Source organism: Alternaria incomplexa (assembly GCF_024043165.1).
Source record: "Alternaria incomplexa strain BMP 0042 chromosome Unknown scaffold_1, whole genome shotgun sequence".
Lineage (NCBI taxonomy): Eukaryota > Fungi > Ascomycota > Dothideomycetes > Pleosporales > Pleosporaceae > Alternaria > Alternaria incomplexa.
Window position 1 is genome coordinate 2,253,385 of NW_026249850.1, and position 21,584 is coordinate 2,274,968.

The 21,584-nt window shown below is 53.1% G+C and overlaps 5 protein-coding genes across 5 annotated transcripts; 2 read left to right on the forward strand and 3 right to left on the reverse strand.

Moving 5' to 3' along the window:
• Positions 1–6,656: 6,656 nt before the first annotated feature.
• Positions 6,657–7,998, reverse strand: J4E90_000806 (uncharacterized protein; the record flags this gene model as incomplete). The annotated part of the gene is made up of 2 exons (XM_051430401.1): positions 6,657–7,611; positions 7,661–7,998. The coding sequence occupies 2 exons, from the start codon at positions 7,996–7,998 to the stop codon at positions 6,657–6,659; spliced, it is 1,293 nt and encodes a 430-aa protein (XP_051295888.1).
• Positions 7,999–13,870: 5,872 nt separating this feature from the next.
• On the reverse strand, positions 13,871–14,927 carry J4E90_000807 (uncharacterized protein; the record flags this gene model as incomplete). Its single annotated transcript, XM_051430402.1, has 3 exons — positions 13,871–14,155; positions 14,242–14,870; positions 14,924–14,927. 3 exons carry the CDS (start codon positions 14,925–14,927, stop codon positions 13,871–13,873), a joined length of 918 nt encoding a protein of 305 aa, XP_051295889.1.
• Positions 14,928–15,021: 94 nt separating this feature from the next.
• J4E90_000808 (uncharacterized protein) lies at positions 15,022–15,320 on the reverse strand (the record flags this gene model as incomplete). Its single annotated transcript, XM_051430403.1, has 2 exons — positions 15,022–15,227; positions 15,281–15,320. 2 exons carry the CDS (start codon positions 15,318–15,320, stop codon positions 15,022–15,024), a joined length of 246 nt encoding a protein of 81 aa, XP_051295890.1.
• A 471-nt stretch (positions 15,321–15,791) lies between these two features.
• On the forward strand, positions 15,792–17,328 carry J4E90_000809 (uncharacterized protein; the record flags this gene model as incomplete). The annotated part of the gene is made up of 2 exons (XM_051430404.1): positions 15,792–16,730; positions 16,855–17,328. The coding sequence occupies 2 exons, from the start codon at positions 15,792–15,794 to the stop codon at positions 17,326–17,328; spliced, it is 1,413 nt and encodes a 470-aa protein (XP_051295891.1).
• Positions 17,329–20,439: 3,111 nt separating this feature from the next.
• Positions 20,440–21,128, forward strand: J4E90_000810 (uncharacterized protein; the record flags this gene model as incomplete). Its single annotated transcript, XM_051430405.1, has 2 exons — positions 20,440–20,569; positions 20,704–21,128. 2 exons carry the CDS (start codon positions 20,440–20,442, stop codon positions 21,126–21,128), a joined length of 555 nt encoding a protein of 184 aa, XP_051295892.1.
• Between the last annotated feature and the right edge of the window lie 456 nt (positions 21,129–21,584).

Below are 21,584 nucleotides of genomic sequence, written 5' to 3' on the forward strand. Positions count from 1 at the left end.
GGTCCTTGAACTGCAAGTATACTCAACTTGCCACAAGTACCGTGAGAAAGATTGCTCTTCGTTCTCCTGGCGATATATGCACAGGCTCTCCTACAGACGAAGCAACTAGACTGAGTGGCTGTGTGACGGAGTTATGGGAAGCTGAAACGGGCTCACGGGAATCTGCCTCGATGCGGTATGGGGGTAAGATAGCATTAGTATGGTGTTGAGTATACCTAACACACGGGATATTCTGTCGCTCGCATGTCTATGCAAAGGTTAAGCACGCTTGTAAGCTGACGACAGTTCCGAGGATCTGGGGCGCTTCTTAGACACACCTCAGGCAATGTTCATTTGCGTAGAGCCTGGGGATTAAACGAGTAACCTCAAGATATGCGCGCACCTGACCTCTTTTTGACTTTCATTGCCGCCAGCTTTCGTCACCAATACGCACTGTCGCAGAGCGGTTATCAGGTAGGGCTGAGACGTAAGCGCCTGCTTGATGGGGATGCCTTGAAGAGTGCAATGTTCCGAGGCAACAAGGCGGAGCCAGGCGTTTGATCTGAGAACCAACAAGGCATGAACGCATATAACTGAAACGAAGAATCGATGCCTTGGGGTGGATATGCAGCAAAACAAGGTGCTGAGCGTACTGAAGATGCGAAAACAAGATCTGGAACTTTGCGGCGTATTCTGGAAGGTTGACTTAATGCGTTTCTATCGTGTTGAGTGTGATAAGAAACACCCTGCTGTCCTCGATTGGTAAAGACCGTGCCTTCGCAACGTGACAATGATTTGCGCGACAATACGAGTCGCCGTTCCCGACCTCAGTGTACAGCTATCGCAACATGCTCGTTCGAGGTGAACGAAGAACCACGCATTTCCGCTATCCGCGCCACACTAAGCAAACGATTCCGAGTTCCGTCTCGTCCCTGTTTTCGTGAACTCTAGCAAGCGGGATGTCGGAATCTGGGTGTCGTTTCAACACCAGCTTGTAACCGATGGTGCGGCAGAAATGCGAAACGAGCCCGCATTAACACCATCGCCTTGGGCCACCCACCTAATTAATACACGGTCAACGCTGTCGACTTCATATAAGGAACTGGTGTAGTTAGCACGCTTGAAGTTGCATGACTATCGCATTGCTCAATCAATTCGAATCCAATCAACAAAAAACCAATCATTCACCTTCTTTCTGCTTGTAAAAGGCCCCACGATCGTTACTGCTAAGCCCCCCTTACTTTAAACATGCGCGTCAGTATTGCAATTGTCGGTGCTGTGGTAGCTTCCGTTGCTGTTGCGTCACCCATCACATCGTCTTCGCCTTTATCGAGGAGACAAGGTCCTCCAGGGCCTAAGGGATCCATGGGAGGACCTATGGGACCGGGCGCTGGTGTCGCTGGAGCAGGACCTTGCCCGGTATGTCGCACACTCACCATTATATGTCATGGACAGAATGTGTGCTGATTGCGTGCGCAGATGAACTGTTGGAACGAAGCCGCAGTGGTAGCAGGCTGCGACCCCAACGCAGACGACAGCTGTCTGTGCGGACCTTTCTTCGATGCCGTAACGTCGTGTTCAGCGGCGACATGTAGTATGGGCGAGAACCTTGGTACGTTTCCCTTATTCCTGCCCGCACCTTTGGATGCGAAAGTGCTAACATGTGCAATAGCAGCGTTGAGCTTTTTGAACCCTGCTTGCGAGTAATGAGGAGGAACAGTTCGCCGCAGATGACGAGGTGTATGATAATGAGCGTATCGTGGGCTCCGAATATATCCAACAGAAATGGACAGACTGTCGATTACGTGCGACGTTGAGGCTAGGTGTATGCCGTACGCAAGAGGACGGAGAACTCAGAACCAGTCGCTTTCTTTCTTACAGTCCTCCAATGAACGATTTCATGACAGAACGAAAACATGTTTCCACCCCAAGGTGCAGCGATAACCAACAGGTGTTGTGGTTTCTGTGCAAGAATTCATCATGCTCCTGAGAACCCTCAGCTGGGTCTTTGGCCAGAGTGAAGGGAAGGCGATGGTACATAGGCCGACCCAAGCCGAGTCGCCTCGAAGATCTTCCTCTTTCTGCATATCTCAACATGTTGTCCCAATGTCTGGCAAAGCGCCGACAAAGCAATCCGAAAGACCAGCATCAGAAGTGGATGACGCGTCTATCTGCGCTTGGCAAATACTAAACTCGAGACAGTCAAGCCTTGCCGAGACCATGAGCTGAAATCACTTCACAAAAGCGTGATATTGGGTATTCTCGCATTGCATCGTGAGTTTCGGAAAAACCTCGCAATCGTCTCCCGGGCATCTAGAAAGAGAAATCCTTCCTCATCTCTCTCCGATACGACTTGAGTCAGCGTCACTTTATCGTCTCCACATCTTCTGTATCGACTTTCCTTTTCAACCACCGGAACTTCATTTTCGCGCAATACACATCGCTTGCGGCTCATATATATCCTGGAGACGAGATCGCCGAGACAGATGCAGCGCCGTTATCGTCCCCACAGACCCTGAAAGTCCTGCACGTGGGTGCCATTTGAGCCGCAACGCAATATCGGACCCATGCTCAACCCTGGTCGGCGTGTCCGCACTACTATTTTGGGTCAAAAGTGTTCCGAAAAGGATGAATTCGACGCGGTACATGTCGAGGAGGTATTTCACCCGCAAAATGTTGGTGGCGTTGTACTTAGCCCGAGGTACAGTCACGTCCTTAGTTTTTCCGGCCAGTCTCAAAAACAGAGAGAAGAAGGGTAGAATTCTTCCGCGTTTGGACCCGCGGTATCTCGGACCGGCATAATTACGCGTCTTAACTTGTCTGGGGAAGCCCCTTGCTTGAACGGCCGGAGAGCTGGAGAGGTTCGAGGCCTCGACATTGGCGGCGTGGGGGTCACTTTCACATGTCGGGGGGCTCTAAGCTCTGAAGACGCTGTTGAGCTCCGAGATGGTGATGCCTATACTAGTGATGATGATCTGACGACATGCAGGTATCTCAACAAAATGCCTTGCCTTACCTCTACACCTCACAGTATCGTAGCAGTAGATTGCATGTGCAGCGAGGCACGCCGCTATCATGTCACGGTCGGACCATCTCGAACCACCGACGTGTCGTCCAGAAATACTTTGGTACATTGCCCCTCCTCAATTAATTTGAAGGAGTAGTAGCTTGGGCGTTTGGTACATGCGTTGAGCAATCTATCCCAATGTACACCCATTCTCTCGGGTATCCGCGACATTGGTCGGGTAAATACGAATCTAGATTAAACGATTATATGTAGCATTGCGCCTTGATGCGCCGCAGAAGTCGGTTATTGAGATAAGAACAGCGGTAAGAGGTGATCGGACGTATATGGTCCGCGATGCACATGCGATGCGCGGTCGCTTAGAGCAGCGTGCATGTAATTGCAAGACTCCGGAGACAGCTGTCAGACTGTTGCCTTGATTGTTGACGGTATTCCCAGGTGTGAGAATCAGGCTGCGTCATCATGAAGTAAGACCAAGACTTGCGATCCTGGAATCTAGCGTGTCATGATAGTTGCGTAGTGTCCTTCTGTGCGGCTTGGTAGGCGGTACAAACGGCTGTCACGGGACCATACATCCGCGATATGGAGTGCAGAAACCCTCCATCGTTATGCCGGAGATGTACCCTCAACTCGTATGTGAAGGCATTAGATGGTTGGCGAACGAGCGGCCCAAGCTGCAAAGCATCTGTGCATCGCCCTTGCGCAGGGCACCGGAAGCAATATATATTACCGTCTAGATAGAACCGATCTGCGGAATAAAGTGTTTGCGTGGACCTGGTTGCGGTCGCTTAAGTGCAGTACCAACAGCCTGGTACGGCACAGTGTTGGGTTTAGATGAGAGAGCGTTGTGCTAGATCCTGCATCTCGTATGCTGTGCAAGTGCGGCTGACCTCAACGAGCACTCTGGAAACCATATTTCAAACCTTTGAGGGTAATGTAGCCCCTGCATGGACGGAGGTTGAGTCAGAAAGGGTGAATCGAGGCAGAAAACGTGCGACGAACTTTCGATACCCTCGGCTGACACGGAGCAAGGGCGGACGGAAGGACATTGGCGTGTGAGACCGACAATGAAACTCCCCCGGATGATTTCGATAGCGAGAACTGCGACTGAGCATTGTTCACTTGGCTCAGTTCTGCTTGGCTTTGAGCCGCATCGGATCGGAGAGGATGCCGGTTGTGACGATGCTAGTCAAGGGATGCCTCCGACTGCATGAGACAGGAACGCACAATTGGCGGAAACCCAGCTGTATCGGGAAGTATATGCGATGATCGAGATGTGGAGAAGGGGTCCTCTCCACAGTCCACGACACCTCGTCCTTCCCTCTGACTGGTGCATTTACTGTCGGCAAAACTGCATTCCTCGACGCGAGTACGTTTGCACAAGTGATCCACCCCCAAGATACTATGTGTGTGACTCGCATGTCGCCAGCCTTATCCGCCGCGATTTCCTGCTCAGGCAGGTCCGGATTGCCAGTGTGGAGACCCCACAAGTAAGCGATTCTGGTACTTAGGATGGATTCGCGGCCTGGATGGGCGGCTCTAGAAGCTCGCTAGACGCCCTTTGCTATGCGGTCCCGAGTCAGCAAGCAAGGGGCGGAAGGCTTAGTAGAGTGTGGTATTTGTCCCGCCGGCTGTGTTCTCTGGGGTGAATGGACGAGTACCCTCGGAGCCGGTTGTTGCTAACGTCGCGCGGCTGACTGAGACACTTTTGTGGGACAGAAGTTTGTCTTCCCCTTTGTCGTGCGTTATCTTTGCTTTTCTGGGCTGACCAGAAAGAGGGGCGGATCTAGCTGCCAAGTCGACATCGGGACAAGGCGTGCGAGCTAAGGGGCCACGATGGTCAGGTACGTGAGCAGATTGGCGTGCACTGCACTTCTGTAACGGGTAACCCACGGCGGAGCTACGTCGACAATTCAAAGTATGTGCCGGAGTCGCGTGGTAATGCTGAAGCTGCTTGCCGGCTCCATCCTCCTGCAAATGTCGCCGGCGTGCTGGTCTGCTGCGTCTCGCTGTTCGAACTGCAAGTCTACTGTTGGTCGTGTTGATAGGTGTTGTATACAGAGACGTAAGTATCTTCGCTTCGCGCCCGCCGGCCCGACATTGTTCAAACGCCGCAATATCTAGCGCTCAGCCAGCGGAGAAGATCCCGCCAGACCTGCCGATTCGCACACTCGAGACTGTCACGATCGTCATCGCTGTGGAGTAATGACGGCGCTGCTGCACTCTGCAGTCCGGGGTGCATGCCCAGGTGTACCAAAGATGATCGCCTCAATCAACCGGCGGGAAATAAATGTGACGAGGGAAGATAGGCTGTGGGAGTTTCGCACTTGCAAATCCGAGACATAGAATCTGACGAGTCGCTTGAGGCTGTCGAATCGCATAGTCTCACATGGAAACGCGGCGTCTGCCGATAGCCAAGTCGCGATTCGTGCTGTGGTGAGGACCAGAGATAAGCCAGCACGATTCGATAGATCCCCGCAAGGATGTCACCCAGCCAAAGCATCTCGGAGATTGCCAACGTTGTTGATTCTGTCCATTTGGAACCAAGGCGCCTTCCGGTTTCGGACTGCGACAGTGAAGCATGGCAAGCGCCACTATTATTGCGTGTGCCACGTACTCCACAGTCTGACTCCTCCCCTGCTACCATGTTCCGTCCTCTCCGCAAAAAAAAAACTTTCAGGGCCCTCGTGTCATCGCTCTGCTAGCGCCAGTACCGCAAGGTGTGCGTGCCAGAGTCGTCATGGGTCGGAGCTTATCGCACAATGCGGAAAGGGACAAGAATAGCTATTAGCTGCTCACACAAGATGAGTGAGCAAATGAAACATGTCTGGATATGTTGGGTGGAAGGGTGGCTAGCCTGCCTCTCCTCACCGCACATTTGCCCTACCTGCTCCGGGGTAAGACACCATGCGTAGGAGAAGATCGTGTTCGGGACAGAGTGTGATAGTACCAGACAGCGGAATGTGGGGAAATGCCGGTCTTGTTTGAGTGCTGTTGGTCCGACCCGTATCGTAAGATTTGTTTGTGGGTGTACCAGACAATCGACAAAACTTATCTGCGGGGAAACACTGGGCGTGGTGGTTGGGCAGTGTGGAGAGATTAGAAAGATAGGCTGGAAAATTCCAGCTTTCCGGGTTGTGTATGCAAGTATGCTTGGTTCCCTGCTGATGATTCTCGTTACTTGCATCACCATGGTGCTAAATCACGTCACGCATAGCGACATGCTTCACCCTAACATAACCATCTCGTAATTACATGCTCAAATGCGGATAGAGTGACTAAGTGTGGATTGGTATTTCAATTAAGCGCCAAGCTGGGGGATACTGTCTAATCATCTCGGCACTGCAAATAAGCAGGCGCTTCCCTCACAACAGCCAGGCCGATGAAACAAGGCTGAGTGGAACTTATACAAGATTGCGAATCGCCAGATGCGGCTTCGCGGGGTATTGGATCCAACAAAACAAATAAGAAAGGTCTATCTGGGTGGTGGGGTCCGCGGTATAACAGAAATCGTGAAATGCCGCAAGCATTACTCCTCATGAAAGTTTGTCCATGTCTAATCTCATCGCTTGCTAACGTGAATGACGGAATGCGAAAATGCTGATAGAGAACGCCGATGCCATGCTAGTGGAGTGGAGTGGAGTTGAAAGTTTTAGTTGCGATGCGACAGGTCCTCACCGGCTAACGAAGCAGTCGCCGAGGAGTTGCCGGAGGAGAAGCCGCTATTGCTCGGGCCATTGAGGAGATCCTGGACGGCCACCTTGGGTACTTGTGGAACCGGCAGTTTTCGCTGGGCGCCCTCTGGTTTTGAGATGATGTCGCCTATGCGCAACCCGGAAGATTGACTGGGCACGTAAGGTTGTTCCCGATCTGTAGATGGCTCCATGGGCGCCAAAGCTGGTACGAAGTTCTGGTTTAAACTCAGATGACGTAGATGAGGAAGCTGGAGGTCATTGAAGCCGTGCGGGCGTAATCTGGGTGAGTGCGCAGGAGTTGCGAGTGGGGTGTGGTCAGGAGTGGGGCTGCAAGAATCGTGAGAGAAAGTCGGCGACGGAGGAGCAGTCGACGTTGGCGAGCCTGGTCTCGACTTCTTTGTCATACGGTGCGAGTACGGGTCGTCATCCTCGTGTGAATGAGATCTTGACATTGGCTGCGACGAGTACGCGTACTGAGAGAGGCCAGGCAGACGGCTGGCGTAGGGATGGTAGCCGCTCGTGATGTGGTGTCTACTTGAGTGCGAGTAGTGACCAGGGCGCTGCTCTAGTCTTGAGGCTGCGTCTGCCAGCAGATCCATGGGGCGGGATAAGCCGCTGGGGCTGTTGCTGTTACTGCTGTTGAAGCCGCCCTGGTGGTACGCTGCCAAGTCGTTGCCCATGTTTGGCGAGTAGTTGGAGAATGAGTGAGGAGGTGACACATTCGGTGAGCCAAGCTGAGAGCCTGGAGCACTGCGGGAGATGGGCTTGGATGGAGGGGGCATCATGTGCGCAAGGCCAGAGCCAGGCTCCATAAGGCCAGCTTGAACGGCAGCAACAGCGGCCTGGTGGGCAGCGGCATGTTGCTGGCCCTTTCCCCGCCGTGAGTTGGGGTTGTTGTGTATCCTCGAGTGTCTATGGAGAGTTAGCTGGAAGTTGGCAAGACGTGGTTGCTGTGACATACCGAGTAAGTTCGTCGGAGCGAGAAAATCGCTTTGTGCAGCCGGGGAATGTGCAGGCATGGGGCTTCTCTCCAGTGTGAGTGCGAATGTGGCGAGTCTGATGTTCCAGACGGTGGAAAGCCTTATCGCAGAGAGGGCACTTGTAGGGCCTGGGGAGATCCTGACGGGGCTCGTCCGACTGTTGCGGGGCGTTTTGCAGCAGAGGAGCCATGAGGCTCACGGTAGCAGTAGCCATGGAGTTGGAGTGTTGAGTGGTAGTAGGGAGTTGGTGCTGTTGTTGGGAGGACGTGTCGGGGTTCAGCAGGTTGGCGAAACCTGTCGAGGCAGAGTTGGATTGCATGTGACCGAGGGTGAAAGTTTGGGGAAGGGGGATGATGGGGGGCTCGGATATATGTATGGATCAACGAGGCGGGCGTGTGGGGGTCGACTGATGGCCGTCAGGGCTGTCTGTGCTGACGCGGGCGAGGATATGCCGGAGCAAGCGCAGAAAGAAAGGCGGTGCGCCAGTGCGGCTTGGCTTCCTTCGGGGGGCGCTCGAGTCGTGGAGACGTATCAAGAAATGCGGGCCCTTGAACGCTTGCGTGATGACTTGCGGAGAGGAGCGTGCAGCGGGTGCAGGGAGCTGCTGGAGCGAGTCCTGAGTGCGTCCGAGGCCTTTTTGGGCGGGCGCGGGTGAGATGGGGGATGGGATGCTATGGCGCAGTACCCAGCGGAACTTGCCTTGGGCCGACGCTGGTTTTGATGGCGCAGTCGCCGGTGGAGCTGCGACAGTTGGTTGAGCGCACGATGCAATTTGCAATCGTGAGAATTCTGCAGCTGAAATTTTGCAGCGGTGAGTGTCGGCGAGAGGTTGCAGAGGGCTACAGTACAGGTGTGAGCAGCAGACCGGGGCCCCCAAACTCTCGTGATGAGGCCAGGACACCGAGTGGGCGTACGTGGGCAGAGTGAGGCAGCAGGTCAGATGGTGCTACGTCGCTGCGGAGAGGTGGGCGGGCGCTGCGGTGCGAGTGATGGGCGCCGCGAAGCTGGGGCACAGAGATAAGGAGACGGCGGCCTTTGTATGGGGTGCTCGAGACGTCACACATCTGGGGTTTGTTTGTGCTCCCGCATCTCATGGATGCGCCTTCCTCAGCGGCCACAGGTGCTCCTTCCTCAGCCATAGGTGCGCCTGCCCCTCGTGGCCCTGACTCCTCCGTGCCTGCCTACACCGCAGCACAACACCACGGAATTCACCCACCCTCAGGGATCCGGCCATGCTTCCCCGCTGCTGTTACTTGTGCTGAGCGCTTCCGCAATCACCTCCACCCATTGGCCCTGGCCGACGACCACTAACGCTCCCCAACACACGCAGCACACCTGATTTACCCACTGGCTTTGTTCGCGTTCCACCGCAGCCCGGGGGCTGATCCAAGACGCGTCCATGGCTGTGGGGGATCATTTCCTGGGGTACGGCAGGCACAGCAAGCAACAGTGAGCCACCATGTCGCCCCGAGACCCCTCGTTGCAGTGCCTCGCACAGCATCGCAATATCTCTCGCATCATCTACACACCAGCACATGCGCAGCGGAGTAGCCCCGTGCTACCGAGCCGGCCACCTTGCCTTATACTACGGCCCGCCTTCTATGCGTCTTCCCGGCCTGTGCACTCACACAGTCACAGATGAAGATGCGAGTCGGTGAACCAACGCAGGGCGAGGGCGATCTCTGCCGAGACGTGCCCAAAACTGACGATGCATCGGCAAAAGCAGCATCAACATGGCTTCACTATCAGCTCATACTGTGCGACGAAATTTCCCTACTCCGTACTTATCGCAGCCCCTCGGTGACTAGTGGTCTCCGCCTCGGTCCCGCAGCCCATCTCCGCTGCTCGTTATCTCCAACGCACCCTGTCGCACCCCTGTGAGTGGCTTTGCAGCAGATCGTGGGGGGATTTTGCAACGGACCGGCTGTCCCGAACATTATGACGCCTACTTCCTTGGTATTGTTGCCTATGCGAGAACTGCTTCACGGCTCTAACTACGTCCCTTAAAGTCGCCGATACCGTCGCAGAGCACTGATGCAAATGCTACGCTGCAATTTCAATATCGGGTCCGCTATTCTTATCTCTTGTTCGAGAAATTTTTGAGTACTGCTAGCCCTTCGATAGCTCGCCCCGCTTTGTGGCGCTTCCTCCGAGCGTACGCCTATGCCGAGCCGACAGAAATTTCTCACGCCAGCAGAGCCAGGAGCTGTTTCTGCGGTAAACGTGGCATCGGAGATTCTCGGAACGCATGTCGCTGGAGTTGTGGCTCCGCTCAATTCCACCTCGGTGACGTCTTAGCTGCTTCTGGACCTCCGATATGCAAGGTACGCCTTTGTGGAAGCTTTTGTAGAAGCACTGTCCTTCCAGACGTCACAGTGCTAGACCCGAAACCAGCACAACTCCAGCTTAGTTATGCCGACGTTCTTCCACCATGCGTTTCGCTCGTGAAGACAGCGAACGTCGGCCGAGGTACAGTTTCAAGCAACCTCTGTCCTAGCAGATTGCCATCTGCGACGTCGGTCGGACCAGTGCCCGTCGACCTTCCAATCCCCTGGGTGACAGCTGTTGCGCAGTGGGACCAGTTCTGCCAGGGTTTTACCTTCTCATCGCCCAGCGCGACCTGACACTCACCAACTGTTGCGGCGCTTAATGACTTCAAACTGGAGTCCCCAGGGTTTCTTTGGCCCATTGTACTGACGTGTTTCGCAAGTCTGGAAGACCCCATTACGCGTCAAAGCCAGCAGTACCCGATAGTATCGGTTGATCTACGGGTCGGGCTCTGGGGCCCCGCACCGTTGACAGTGGCTCATGGACCGAGACGAGGCGAAGGCGATCCAGGGGTTTTGTTTCGATGATACCGCCACCTCATCAGATCCGACCTTCTCTGCCTAGACTTACCGTAGTGGCCATGTTGTTCACTACTCGATGTCAGTCTGTCGTCTTCAAAGATAGTGACAAGACGCAACGACGCGACGACCCCAGTACATCACGCCAAGCTTCGGTGGCAATCCCAGTGCACAGATGGTGGGAACAGATTACGAATGCTGCATAGCTGGGGTTGACATGGACCGATGGCGGAATTCGAGGTCTGCAAATTTCTTTAATGCAGTCACCCAACATGAACAAATCTCCAGTCACATGTCGATCCTACGTCAGACCACGATCTCCACACGTCTGCATAAAGATCGTCGTCTTGTCCGCAATCGCTGCGCTTGACAAACTCAATAGACCTCCTATCTCAATTATTGAGGGCAACTGGAACCTAGCGCTTCTCCAGGCTCTAATGCCCCAGAGCATTTCATTAGCAGCCCCTCATGGATCTACGCAGCCCCGATCGTGATCTTGGGAACAATCAATCGGATGCAGTCCGCGGATGAAGGGAGAATGTCGATCTGCCTTTAGCCCCGGGGAGATTCGCGTTGTGCCAGGATGATCGCAACTTCTGAGGCCGGGGATAGAGTTACTTACACGAGGGCCGCTGCGAGACCCTCAGCTGTACAGTGATAAGGATCAACTTAGACGATAGTAGATTACGGAGGTTTCCAGTCCTTGGTCGATCGGAAGTGGCCTACCGATTGATATTTTGGGCTTTTCGTACTCACGAGCACGATTGACAGACTGGGGATATCCTTATTTGATGGCTTGGTCCCTCGTTACCTCATCCTCTCCCTGCGCGTTCGGGCACTATAGAGCCATACAGTACTGTTTCGGATGTCAATGGTATTTGTTTGAGTGCACGCTATTACACCGACCTGGTTTGTCGATGGCGAACGCGTCTCGCTTATCTGCCCGCGCAGCACTGGAGTTCCTTTCATGCTTGAGCTGTTATGCAAGCGCCTACATTGATGTGAGCTGTGCTCAGTACCAGTCTTGGATGGTTCTGGTGTCTTTTCGTTCCGCTTGTCGCGGGAGATGGAAACCCAGTCAGCAAAGACCTTTGTGCATACCCACTTCATGTCGAACTTTAGTCAGTATGACAACTGAGCCAAGGCGCCTGCATAACCATGGATCGGCTTCCGCTTGTTAACTTTGACACCTTTGTGTTTCACAGGATCAAAATGGGTAGGAGAACCAACGTGCACTCGGTGCAAAGTCTTACTCAACTTCGTTTTACTAGCGACTCAGCTTCGCACTAGTGTTTGCGTATGGTCTTGCACTATACACATCTATCTTTACATTATAAAAGACCAAAGCAACAACACTCGTTCGGTGCAGGTAGCAATCGACAAAGTATGTTCTGCTACACGATATATACGTTCCTGCGATGCAATACTGTCGTCGCTTCTAAGCGCGTCGATTCGCATGCTTGTTGTAATACCGCCAGAGCACTATATTATAAACAACAAAGCCGTGTGGTATCGTATAGCAGCCAGATACATCTGAGTCAGGAGAGTATCTTGTTCATAGGCGGGTTGCTGTCTACAGGTGCTAGCGAATGTACAGTAAAGGCAATACAAGCCGTGGTATCATGTGTCCTATACGCAGCAAGTATCAATGCCGCCGGCCCATACCCGTACAGCGCGTAAGAACTATCAGAAACGAAACCTTCGGACAATGTATTAGGTACTACTAATCGTATTGACACCATTAACTAGCCTCTCCTTCCTAAAGTTCAAGTTCGCCATAACATGCATCGTGCAGAACAACATACGAAGCCACTATCACCATCATCCAATGTGCACTACGTTATCATCTCGGACACCGTTACCCGACGACCAACAATACCGTTACGTACGCACGCCGTCTTCCTCTGCACCTCCTTCCACGGATTACTCGAAGAGGCAGCAGCGTTGCAAACCTCCAAACATCAGATTCAGGATCAACACCACGATCCCCACATCAGGCGTCTAAGCGAAGCGAACATCTTGCTTCACAGGCGGCTCGGCCCCGGATACCGCGTGTCAGTCGCCCGCTAGGGCCGTGAAAGCCGTCTCTTCACGCAGTCTCCGCCTCCATCAGGGCAAGGGATCAACGGTGACCAGCGAAGCGTAGTGCGTTTGTGGAGAAGCGTGGGGAAGGAGTGACATTGCACGGTTGATACTAAGGCAAGGACCTTCTGCATCTGGCGTTAAACGACGCCCCTGCTGTTGGTGGAGCCGATGATATGCGTTGAAGCTGTTTCTGCCTGGCATGACAGATGCTGATTGTTGTGGAAAGAGGAGATCACCATCTCTTGTGCAGTTTGTGTGGCTGACTGGCGGTGAGCAAGTAAATCTAGATTTCGTTCACGTATGCGCCCTTGGCGACAGGACAGTAACATGAACTATCGCTTGCTGCGGAGTCCACATTGGAAGCAGGTGCTTCTCCGGCAGGATTGTGTAGTTCGCTATGCTCCCCGTGGGGTAATCAAATGCGATTGTATCAGTGGCTTGCTATAACACTGTCGCGAAAATGCCTATCACATGGTCAGGTGGTCTGCCACGAGCAATCAGAACGTGAAACAAGCAGGTAGGTGGCAGCCCCCACGCCCAGGCGACACACCAACCCCGCTGACCCCGGACTCGCGAAGCCTCAAGCCATCATCATCCAAAAGAAGCACGACTTTTGCTGGTGAGAAACCCAGGGCTTTGGGTTTGCGGGCGCTTCCCCGATCCCTGTGAGCACCGGAGTTCCGGGGTGATGCATGCACGTGTAAAGGCTGATGAGGCTTGTGTTGTGCATTTGCTTTTTGTTGCTTTTCGTGGATACCGCTAGCCTGGGGACGACACCCATAGGCTCTGTGTCCGGATTTGTATAAGTGGAGGACGGATGCGAAGCAAATCTACCGCCGGAAGAATACGTACATGCCCGAGCTGGATTACGCGGAAACGAGAGTGTTTGACCGTAGCGCGCGGAGACGCATCTCGGTGCTGATGTCAGAGCGCTTCGAATGCAGGCGAGCATGCGGGTTGGTGCGGAGACAAGGTGTGGGTGTTCATTCCGGGGTGCACTGTACGACCCCACACGGCTGAATAGCGAGATCCATTCCCGCGGGCCGTAGGCCTGTATCATCGGTGGAAATGCGAGATCTACGTTCTAACTGGTAGATTTGCCAGTTTTTAGACCTTGCATATGAAGAGAAGGGAGATACATACGAGCTTACCCCAGATGTAAGCAGAACACGTCTGACGAGCAGCGCGCGTCGCGACAGAGCAATAACTTGGCGGGTCTTGACTGTGGCAGAGGTGTAGGGTGGACTGGTGCCCCTACAATCAAAGCGTAGATGTCCGTGTTACCTTCTTCTTATGGCCCTCTGCGACAACATCTAGGCGAGGTCCCGCAGCGTCGTTCTCGTTGACGGCTGCTTCATCCATCAACAACCCCTCAGTGGCGACTTCATCGTCTTCTATCCAGCCATAGAGCTCATCGGAATTGGGTTCTCGAGCCACGTCCTCGTCGATCTCGGCGAAGGATCTTTTAGGCGGTCTGGCTTCTGTTGGGACGAACAGAGGGGTTGCAATATCGTCGGCTGCTACGTTCATGTCGCAAAGCCCGTGCTGTATAGCGTCAGCGGGAGCTCATCGCACAGGATGTTGGAGCGCATCGTGGTAGATGAACGCTCTGCAGGTGTATATCGACGCACATGGTCAATGGTGAAGGATACCACGTTGCCCACACTGCCTTCTTCCGCGAGAGCTACACCATTCGCCTTGACTAAGCCAGCAAATCGGGCTTTCTGCAAGCTGTCGGCTTGTACCTTGCTCTTGGCCTTGCCGTGTCGGGGCCAGTCTCTGAAGAGAACCAGACGAGTAGAAACGCCATTCTCCCATTCAATCCCTGATATTGCCGGTACCAACAATGCGCGTGAAGCGCCACGGATGCGTGTAATGGTCTGGCTCGTCACTAGTAGGGCGATGTCGTGCAGTGCAGCGAAGCGCGTAAGTGTGGCGATCAGCTCGTTGATGACGGTATATCGACGTCCTGCAGCCCAGCGTGCCTGATCTGTCTTGTTTTTGGGTAGGCGGTCGTCGACATTGCGGGGGTATGCGTTATCGACGAGGGTTGCAAGAGAGTCTACGACGACCAGGCTGGTGCCGTGCGGAGGAAAGGCAGCGGGCGCGTGCATGAACAGCGCTAGGAAATGGGCAAGCGTCGGCATGGCCAAGTAGTGGAAATGAGCACGCAGTTCATCTCGAGAGACATGGGGCGCGTCGGGTTGCGAGGTGAGCATGTCGTCGACGCGATGCTTGACCAAAGGCGCACAGGCAGCGTCTGCAAGCAATCAATTAGCCCTGGTCCGCAGTTGACGACATATACATACCGACCCATATCACTCGCTGACCCTCGCGCAGGGCAGAGACTGCAGCCTGTATCCTTGAACCCTTCAGCCGCCGTCTCTCGTGAAGCTGTGACGCAGGCACAATTACCCAAATGCTGTCTTGCCGACTCCGGACGGGCCGAAGATCTCCGTCACCTTGCCGCGTATGTATCCGCCCGAGACATGGTGGCCCGGTAGGCTCGGCGGTGAGAGGACCTGGTCGAGCTGTGCCAGGCCCGTCGATACAGTGCGGGCTCCGCGCGCATGGAGGCTTTGGAGGGCTTGGGATGCCGAGACGGTGGGCAGCCTGTCTGTGATAGTGTCAGTTATCTATGCCATCTGCGCGAGAGGAGCAATTGCCTACGCGACGAGGGTGACAGCTGGGGTGCTTCTTCACTGGCCATGGTGTGTCGTGGCTTGCGGTCGAGCCTCAGCGGATTGCGATGGTGGTGCGGTAGTCTCGTGATCTCGCGTTGACGTGCATGACGTTTCGCGTTATTCTGCTTGCCCTGTGCGCGATGGGGTCGAGGAAGCCTTCGTGTAGGTAGAAGGTGCGTATGGTGGGTGTTCGGGAGACTTTGTCGAGAGCAAATGCGGGCCGCGGTTTATCATGACTCGCACCCTCTCCTCACTTCCACATGCCTTGCTTCCTTCTCGCGACAAACATACTGCCCCAAGAGAGACGCGTTCTGGATGATCTGGTCTTTCACTCGTTCAAGCACACCTGCCTTCTGTGTTCTAGCGCCGACGATATTGCTTGGGCTTATACCTTGGCATGTTTTCACGATAAGAGTCGCATCTTCGAGCTTCTAGATCTCTCCTTTGACCACACGCCACACTCCTCTCCCTAGCAGCGTGTGAACGTCTACACCAGCATGGCGGAAAATGTCGAAAACTTCGTACTTGCTGCCAATGGTATTCTCAAAGAAGCTGGTATCAACATAACACTCCAGGCAATCCTCCTCACGACGGCTTCTTGTATCGCCCCTCTGGTCTTTTTGCTTGTTCTCGCTGCCTTCAAAACACCAAAGCCACTACCTCCGCCAGCCGGTTGCAGGAAACTTGGGCTTCAAGGACGCAGTAATCTGGAGGATCAGTATTCTAAGAGATATGCCAAGGGCGGTGACCCCACTCCAGAGAAGCCATGGACGGTCAAGGCACTCTTCGTCTACCCCCTGAAGTCAGGTGCACCCGTCGAGTTGAGCAAGAGCGAGATCGATCGCACAGGACTGAGATATGATCGCCAATTCACTCTCGCCCAGCAAGTCACGAGCTTGCCCACGCTAGACGGCAAGGTGACCAGTGAATGGCACTTTATGACCCAAAGGAAATTCCCTCGCCTTGCTAAAGTCGACACTGAGATTTGGGTTCCGGATCCTTCCGCAAGAGGCTATAAAGAAGACGGAGAATGGGTCAAAAGCGAGGGATGCCTGGTCATTCGTTTTCCCTTTTCTCCCGACACCGACTTCACGATTGAGGGTCTGATCAACTATGGAAAAATCATGTTGGCAAGATTGAGTCGAAAATCGGAGCCGATGCTGGAGTTCAGAGTACCTTTCAACCCTTCTCCGGAGAGGATCAAGAGCAAGGGATATCGGAGCGAAGTTTTGCGTATCTGGAAAGACAGCCCTACTGCACTCAATGTTAGCTCGGAGATTGATCGCGAAGTCTTCGAGAAGTTGAGATATACCCTTGGTGCAGCAAATCCAATTGCGCTCTTCAGAATTGACACGAATGCGTATCGGGAAGTACACAAATGCGCGCCCAAAAAGGAGGATGTTGGATTTGAGACGGTCATTGGAATGCACGATTCGGTACGTATGGATTTTTTCAGTCATGTCTTACGATTCTTTGATCTCAGCTGTTGCCGTTCCAGGCGCCTGAATCTTGAAGATTCTGTCCTGACGTTCTACGGCATTATGATTAATAGTACTACAGTACCCGATCCATATTTTGAATCTCGCCTCGGTCCACGACGTAGCATCCAAGCTCCCCAATCCCTCTTCCGAACTTCCAGAACTCTGGCAACGGCATCTTACCCTCCTCGACGCGCTGCGATTCCGCGCAAACATTTACATCACTGGACCTCCTGCCTTTGCTGAAGACGACTGGAAGCAGGCGCAAATTACTTCATCTGATTCCGCATCCTCCATGAACCTGCACATCTCCTGTCGGACGACCAGGTGCAAGTTGCCTAACGTCGACCCAAAAACTGCTGTAGCCGATAAGAACGAGCCTCTGACTACGTTGAGGAGTTACAGGATTATCGATGAGGGGTCTAAGAATGCGTGTCTGGGTATGCAAGTCACGCCATTGGATACAGGAGCCGTCGCGGTGGGTGATAAGATCGACGTGTTGGAAATTGGGAAGCATCGATTCGAAGGAGGGGAAGGAAGGAAGGTTGACGGCTGAGTGACACCGCAAGCTCAAACGGTGGAAACCGCGTAGATATCTCCAGGTACCTACTGCGGTGGAAGGAAGACTGCCTCTGTAAAATAAGTGCGAGATTCTCTTGATCTCTTAGGTTCATTGGCTGTGTAACAAAGCATTTTCTCATCATCAACCGATACCCTCATATCATTAACCACCCCCATTTCATTTCCCATTCCCTTTCCATCTTCCAGGCCCTAGGATCCCAGGATGCGTATCCCGGCTCAATGGCCCAACTCGGCATAGTAAACAAGTCCTTGCACAGCTCTTCCTCGTCCACCACACCTATCAGCTTTATCAAACTATCCCTCATTCGCGGAAATGGGAGCCGGTCAATCCACCGCGGATGTACAATCATCATTTGCAGCTCTGTTGGATGCAGAGGTAATGGAATATGCGGCTTCGGCATGGGAGTCCGTGAGGAGTAGGTAGTAGCGCAGGAAATGCCTTGGATGTCGCCGTTTGCATAGAGTGCAGCAAAGACGGTCAAGGGGATCATGGTCTGGGCTAGTGGGGAAGGTATTGAGCAAGTTTGGGGGTAGGGGTTGCACGTTAAATCAATCTCTAGTGCGCTAGAATGTACTTCTACGTTCTGGAAATGTGGGCAGGGTGATCTCGACGTATTGAGATGCGCGATATCGTCTGGACTGGATCTAATTGCGATCTCAGATGATGTATCATTCGTGGAGGATTCCGGGCGTTGGGTTTGAGGCAATCGCGATGTCGATATGCTGGTTTCGTTTTGAGCTTGACGTAGTCGCTGCCCTACATTATATGAGTATAAAATGATGCATGCGCGATGGTCCACACATACGGCGTGCACGTTGTGCCAATCGGTCCTGTATCTGCTTCCTCTTCTTCGCATCTTGGACATTTTTCCACTCATCATCCCTTGGATCCGTTCTTCGTGCCATCGTTTTTCTACTAATAGCTTTTGAAGGCACTTATATAGGTTTCCCGCAGTTATAGGATCGAGTAGAAACTCGTGGGAATACTCCTGTAAGGCGTCCACAGTGCTTACAAATACACGGGCACTGATAAAAAAGAAGGCTGCACTAACGAGCATGGGTCTCGGAAGAGCGCTTACGACACTCAAAATTGAAAACTCCCACTTGACAAAGTGTGGCTCAAGCAGAGCTGACTTTCAAGTTCTCGTTGGCGTTCTGCTGCCGCGTTAGACTTGGCGATGTCTCCGACTGTCTTTACGTAGGTAGAATACGCCATCTTCACATCCCCCATTTCGTCGTATTATTCTCTAAGGACTCCAATCTTGCGATCTTTTTGAAAATCAGGAGCTGATGAATAAAGAAGGTAGAGAATAGTCAAAATGGAGAGAGACCTTGGGAGCTGGAGGCAGCCATGGTGGGGCTTCCTTTCTAGGATTGGTTGGCGCGGGGCTTAGTCACCGCGGGCTTAGTCACCACGGGGCCCTCCAACTCTTGCCGTTTGCTTTCAAGAATGGGTCCTGCTTCAATCAATGAGCTTTCGCAATTGTTGTGTATCATCACATACATCAATTCGTATTAGAGTTGCAAGCGCCTGTATTATGTCCTGGGATACCGTCAACCTCTAGACATCACGCTGATCACCTATAAATGCCGCACGGCCTGAAGCCATCCTGGCTTCTAGGTCATGAGGGTTTATCACTCTCGTCGAGGCCTCTGTTCGTGTGTCTGACAAGATCAAATGCCGCGTCGAAAGCAACGAAGTCACATCAACCCGCTATTGCGAGCTCCTCAGCGTGCTCGTCCAATAGTGAGGATCCGGAATGGGCTCTCGGCAATACCTACACCGTCAACCCTGCCGAGGCATCTCGTCAATCATTCGCAACGTGGATACATAAACGAATGCGATACGCTTAACTCATCGATCAGAAAGATCCCGGATCTTACCAAGGGCGGTCTGTGGAAGATGAGCGAAGAGAATCCGTCCTTTAAGGGCTGCGATAAAACACTGCTTGCATGCACACGAAGTCGAAGGGATGCTACCAAAGAAGGGACGTCTGTGTCTCATCTCATCGCAATTTCTATGTCTAAAACCCTATGTAGGCATGTCACACTAATCCTAGATGCAGGCTGGCAAACTTGTAACGGAAACGTAGTTCCTAGTGTACTTTGAGAGCTCAGCAGCCACCAGTAGACAAGGCCTCTCCCAGGTATTCTACTACATCGTGGAGGCTACTCTGTTCACCTTTGCAGAGTTCAAGACGATTGGTACAAGAACAGCGTTGTCAAGGACAGCATACGTCGGAGACCATGGCCTAGACCGATATTGCAACTGCTTTGTTGGCCTGTCGAGGATCTGGCCCGGCCATACCCGTGCAAATCTCCCGGTTACACCAACTGGTAACAAGTTGTTGAAAGTGCAGACTACGGAGATCATACACCCGTCGAACATGTTCATTCATACAACCTGGCCTGACAAATCGGCCGTCTAACTCGGGTCCGCGACCGCGCACACGAAGGGCGTCAACTTGTCTATGCTATACCGGCTAAATCTGATTGAACCAAGCGGACATGCGTCCTATAGGGGTCATTACCCCGTGCTTAGGATTTTCCAGTCCTCGCTGCGTTAGCGCCAGATCCTTCGCGACGCAACCGTGGACTCCGCCTCAAAAACGCGACAACAGATTCAACACCGACCACATGCAAGGCCGCAGTGCAGTCACTGAGCCGTTCCCGTGGGTGAAAGACTAGCTTCTTGATGCGTGCTTCGACCGGCAGATTATTTCTTGGCTACCTGCCTAAGACCTGCGTAGCAAGTAAATATCGCGTACGCAACCGAGCAGCGTCAAGTCAAAGAGGGACGTTGGGAGTGGATTAAACCTCTGGACCTCCGCCACGGGCGTAAACTTGTGATCCTTCGCGATAGTCGCGTAGAGGATGGACCACTGCGTGGAAGTCTGCCTTACTAGCACCATCTCTTCGTTTGAGAATAGATGTAATGGGTAAAGCATGTGGGTCAATATCTGAAGTCGTGTATATAAAGTTACGATGAGGCCTTCAGATATCAACATCAGCTTTCTAGCCCTCGCTTCACCTCATCAACCACCACTCAAACACACAAACGGCTCGAACTACCACCAAACTCACCATGTACACTCAGAGTCTCATCCTTGCGGTTCTGCCTCTTATGGCTCATGCTGTCGACATTATCCAGTTCGCCATCTGGGAAGACAGCGTTCCTAACACAGAGTGCAACCTCGACCTTGACGGCGCCTACTGTAAGCAATGTCCCCCGTGCTGGCCAAGTGTGGGCCATTTACTTATTCTATACATCAACCCTTAGTTATGTGCAGCAACATCCCTGCTGAAACCTGCTGTGCGAACTTCTGGAAGACTACAAGCTCGATTCTAGGTCGCGGCCTCAACAACACCCAGGTCGATGGCCGCGATCCAGACTCATTCGCCGTATTCAACGGCGAAGACGGCGACCCATGCGCCGTGACTACGGAAGGCTACTGTGGCGGCGGCGGAGGTTTCGAAGACTTCTGCTGGGCTACCGGTGGTGGTCAAGAAGGATGTGGTGCAAAGGAGACTGGAGGCTCACTCTGGCACAGTGGGGACGAACGTCTGAAGGGAAGATTTGCCAAGAGGTCTGTTGATGCTGTCAAGCCCAATGTGGCTGGGATTTGGGATGCGGTCGAACGCAAGCACCGTCACTTTAGGATTGGAGGCGACGTTCCTTCTGATGTCACCACCATTCTCGTCGAAGCTGTCAAAGCGAATGCAGGATACGGGTACCTGGATGAGTCGGTGAAGGCTTTTGAGATTGCGGAATAAGTTTGGTTAGGATGACATCGAGGTCTTGGACTGAGATGCATGTTAAGAGGGGAAACAGTGTTGGATTGTGTGCTTACGTGTCGACGAACCTCTCCTACTTCTATTGCGACAGTCGCTCTTTTCGGAATTTCAATCAAGCGTTACTCTTCAGACTGGAAATAACTATCCAGACCGCAGCTCCAATATTCATTGCTGTTCATAAGTGAAGAGACTCGCCCACGCTTGAACGCGTCTACCATGTCTGGGCATGTCTTTCTTCCCTGTTTTTCGCTGGTATAACCTCGTGACCTCATCATCTCCTAATCCGAGAGCCTTATAGTAGGGATTTCGGAGCTGGATGTACAATACGGCTTGCGTCTGTACTACGGCATGCCCAAATGGGCCTCATTGCGGGGCTAACAGCACTAGCGGGGTAGCACATCGACATCGAACTGCGCGTTGGAACGTACAAAAGTC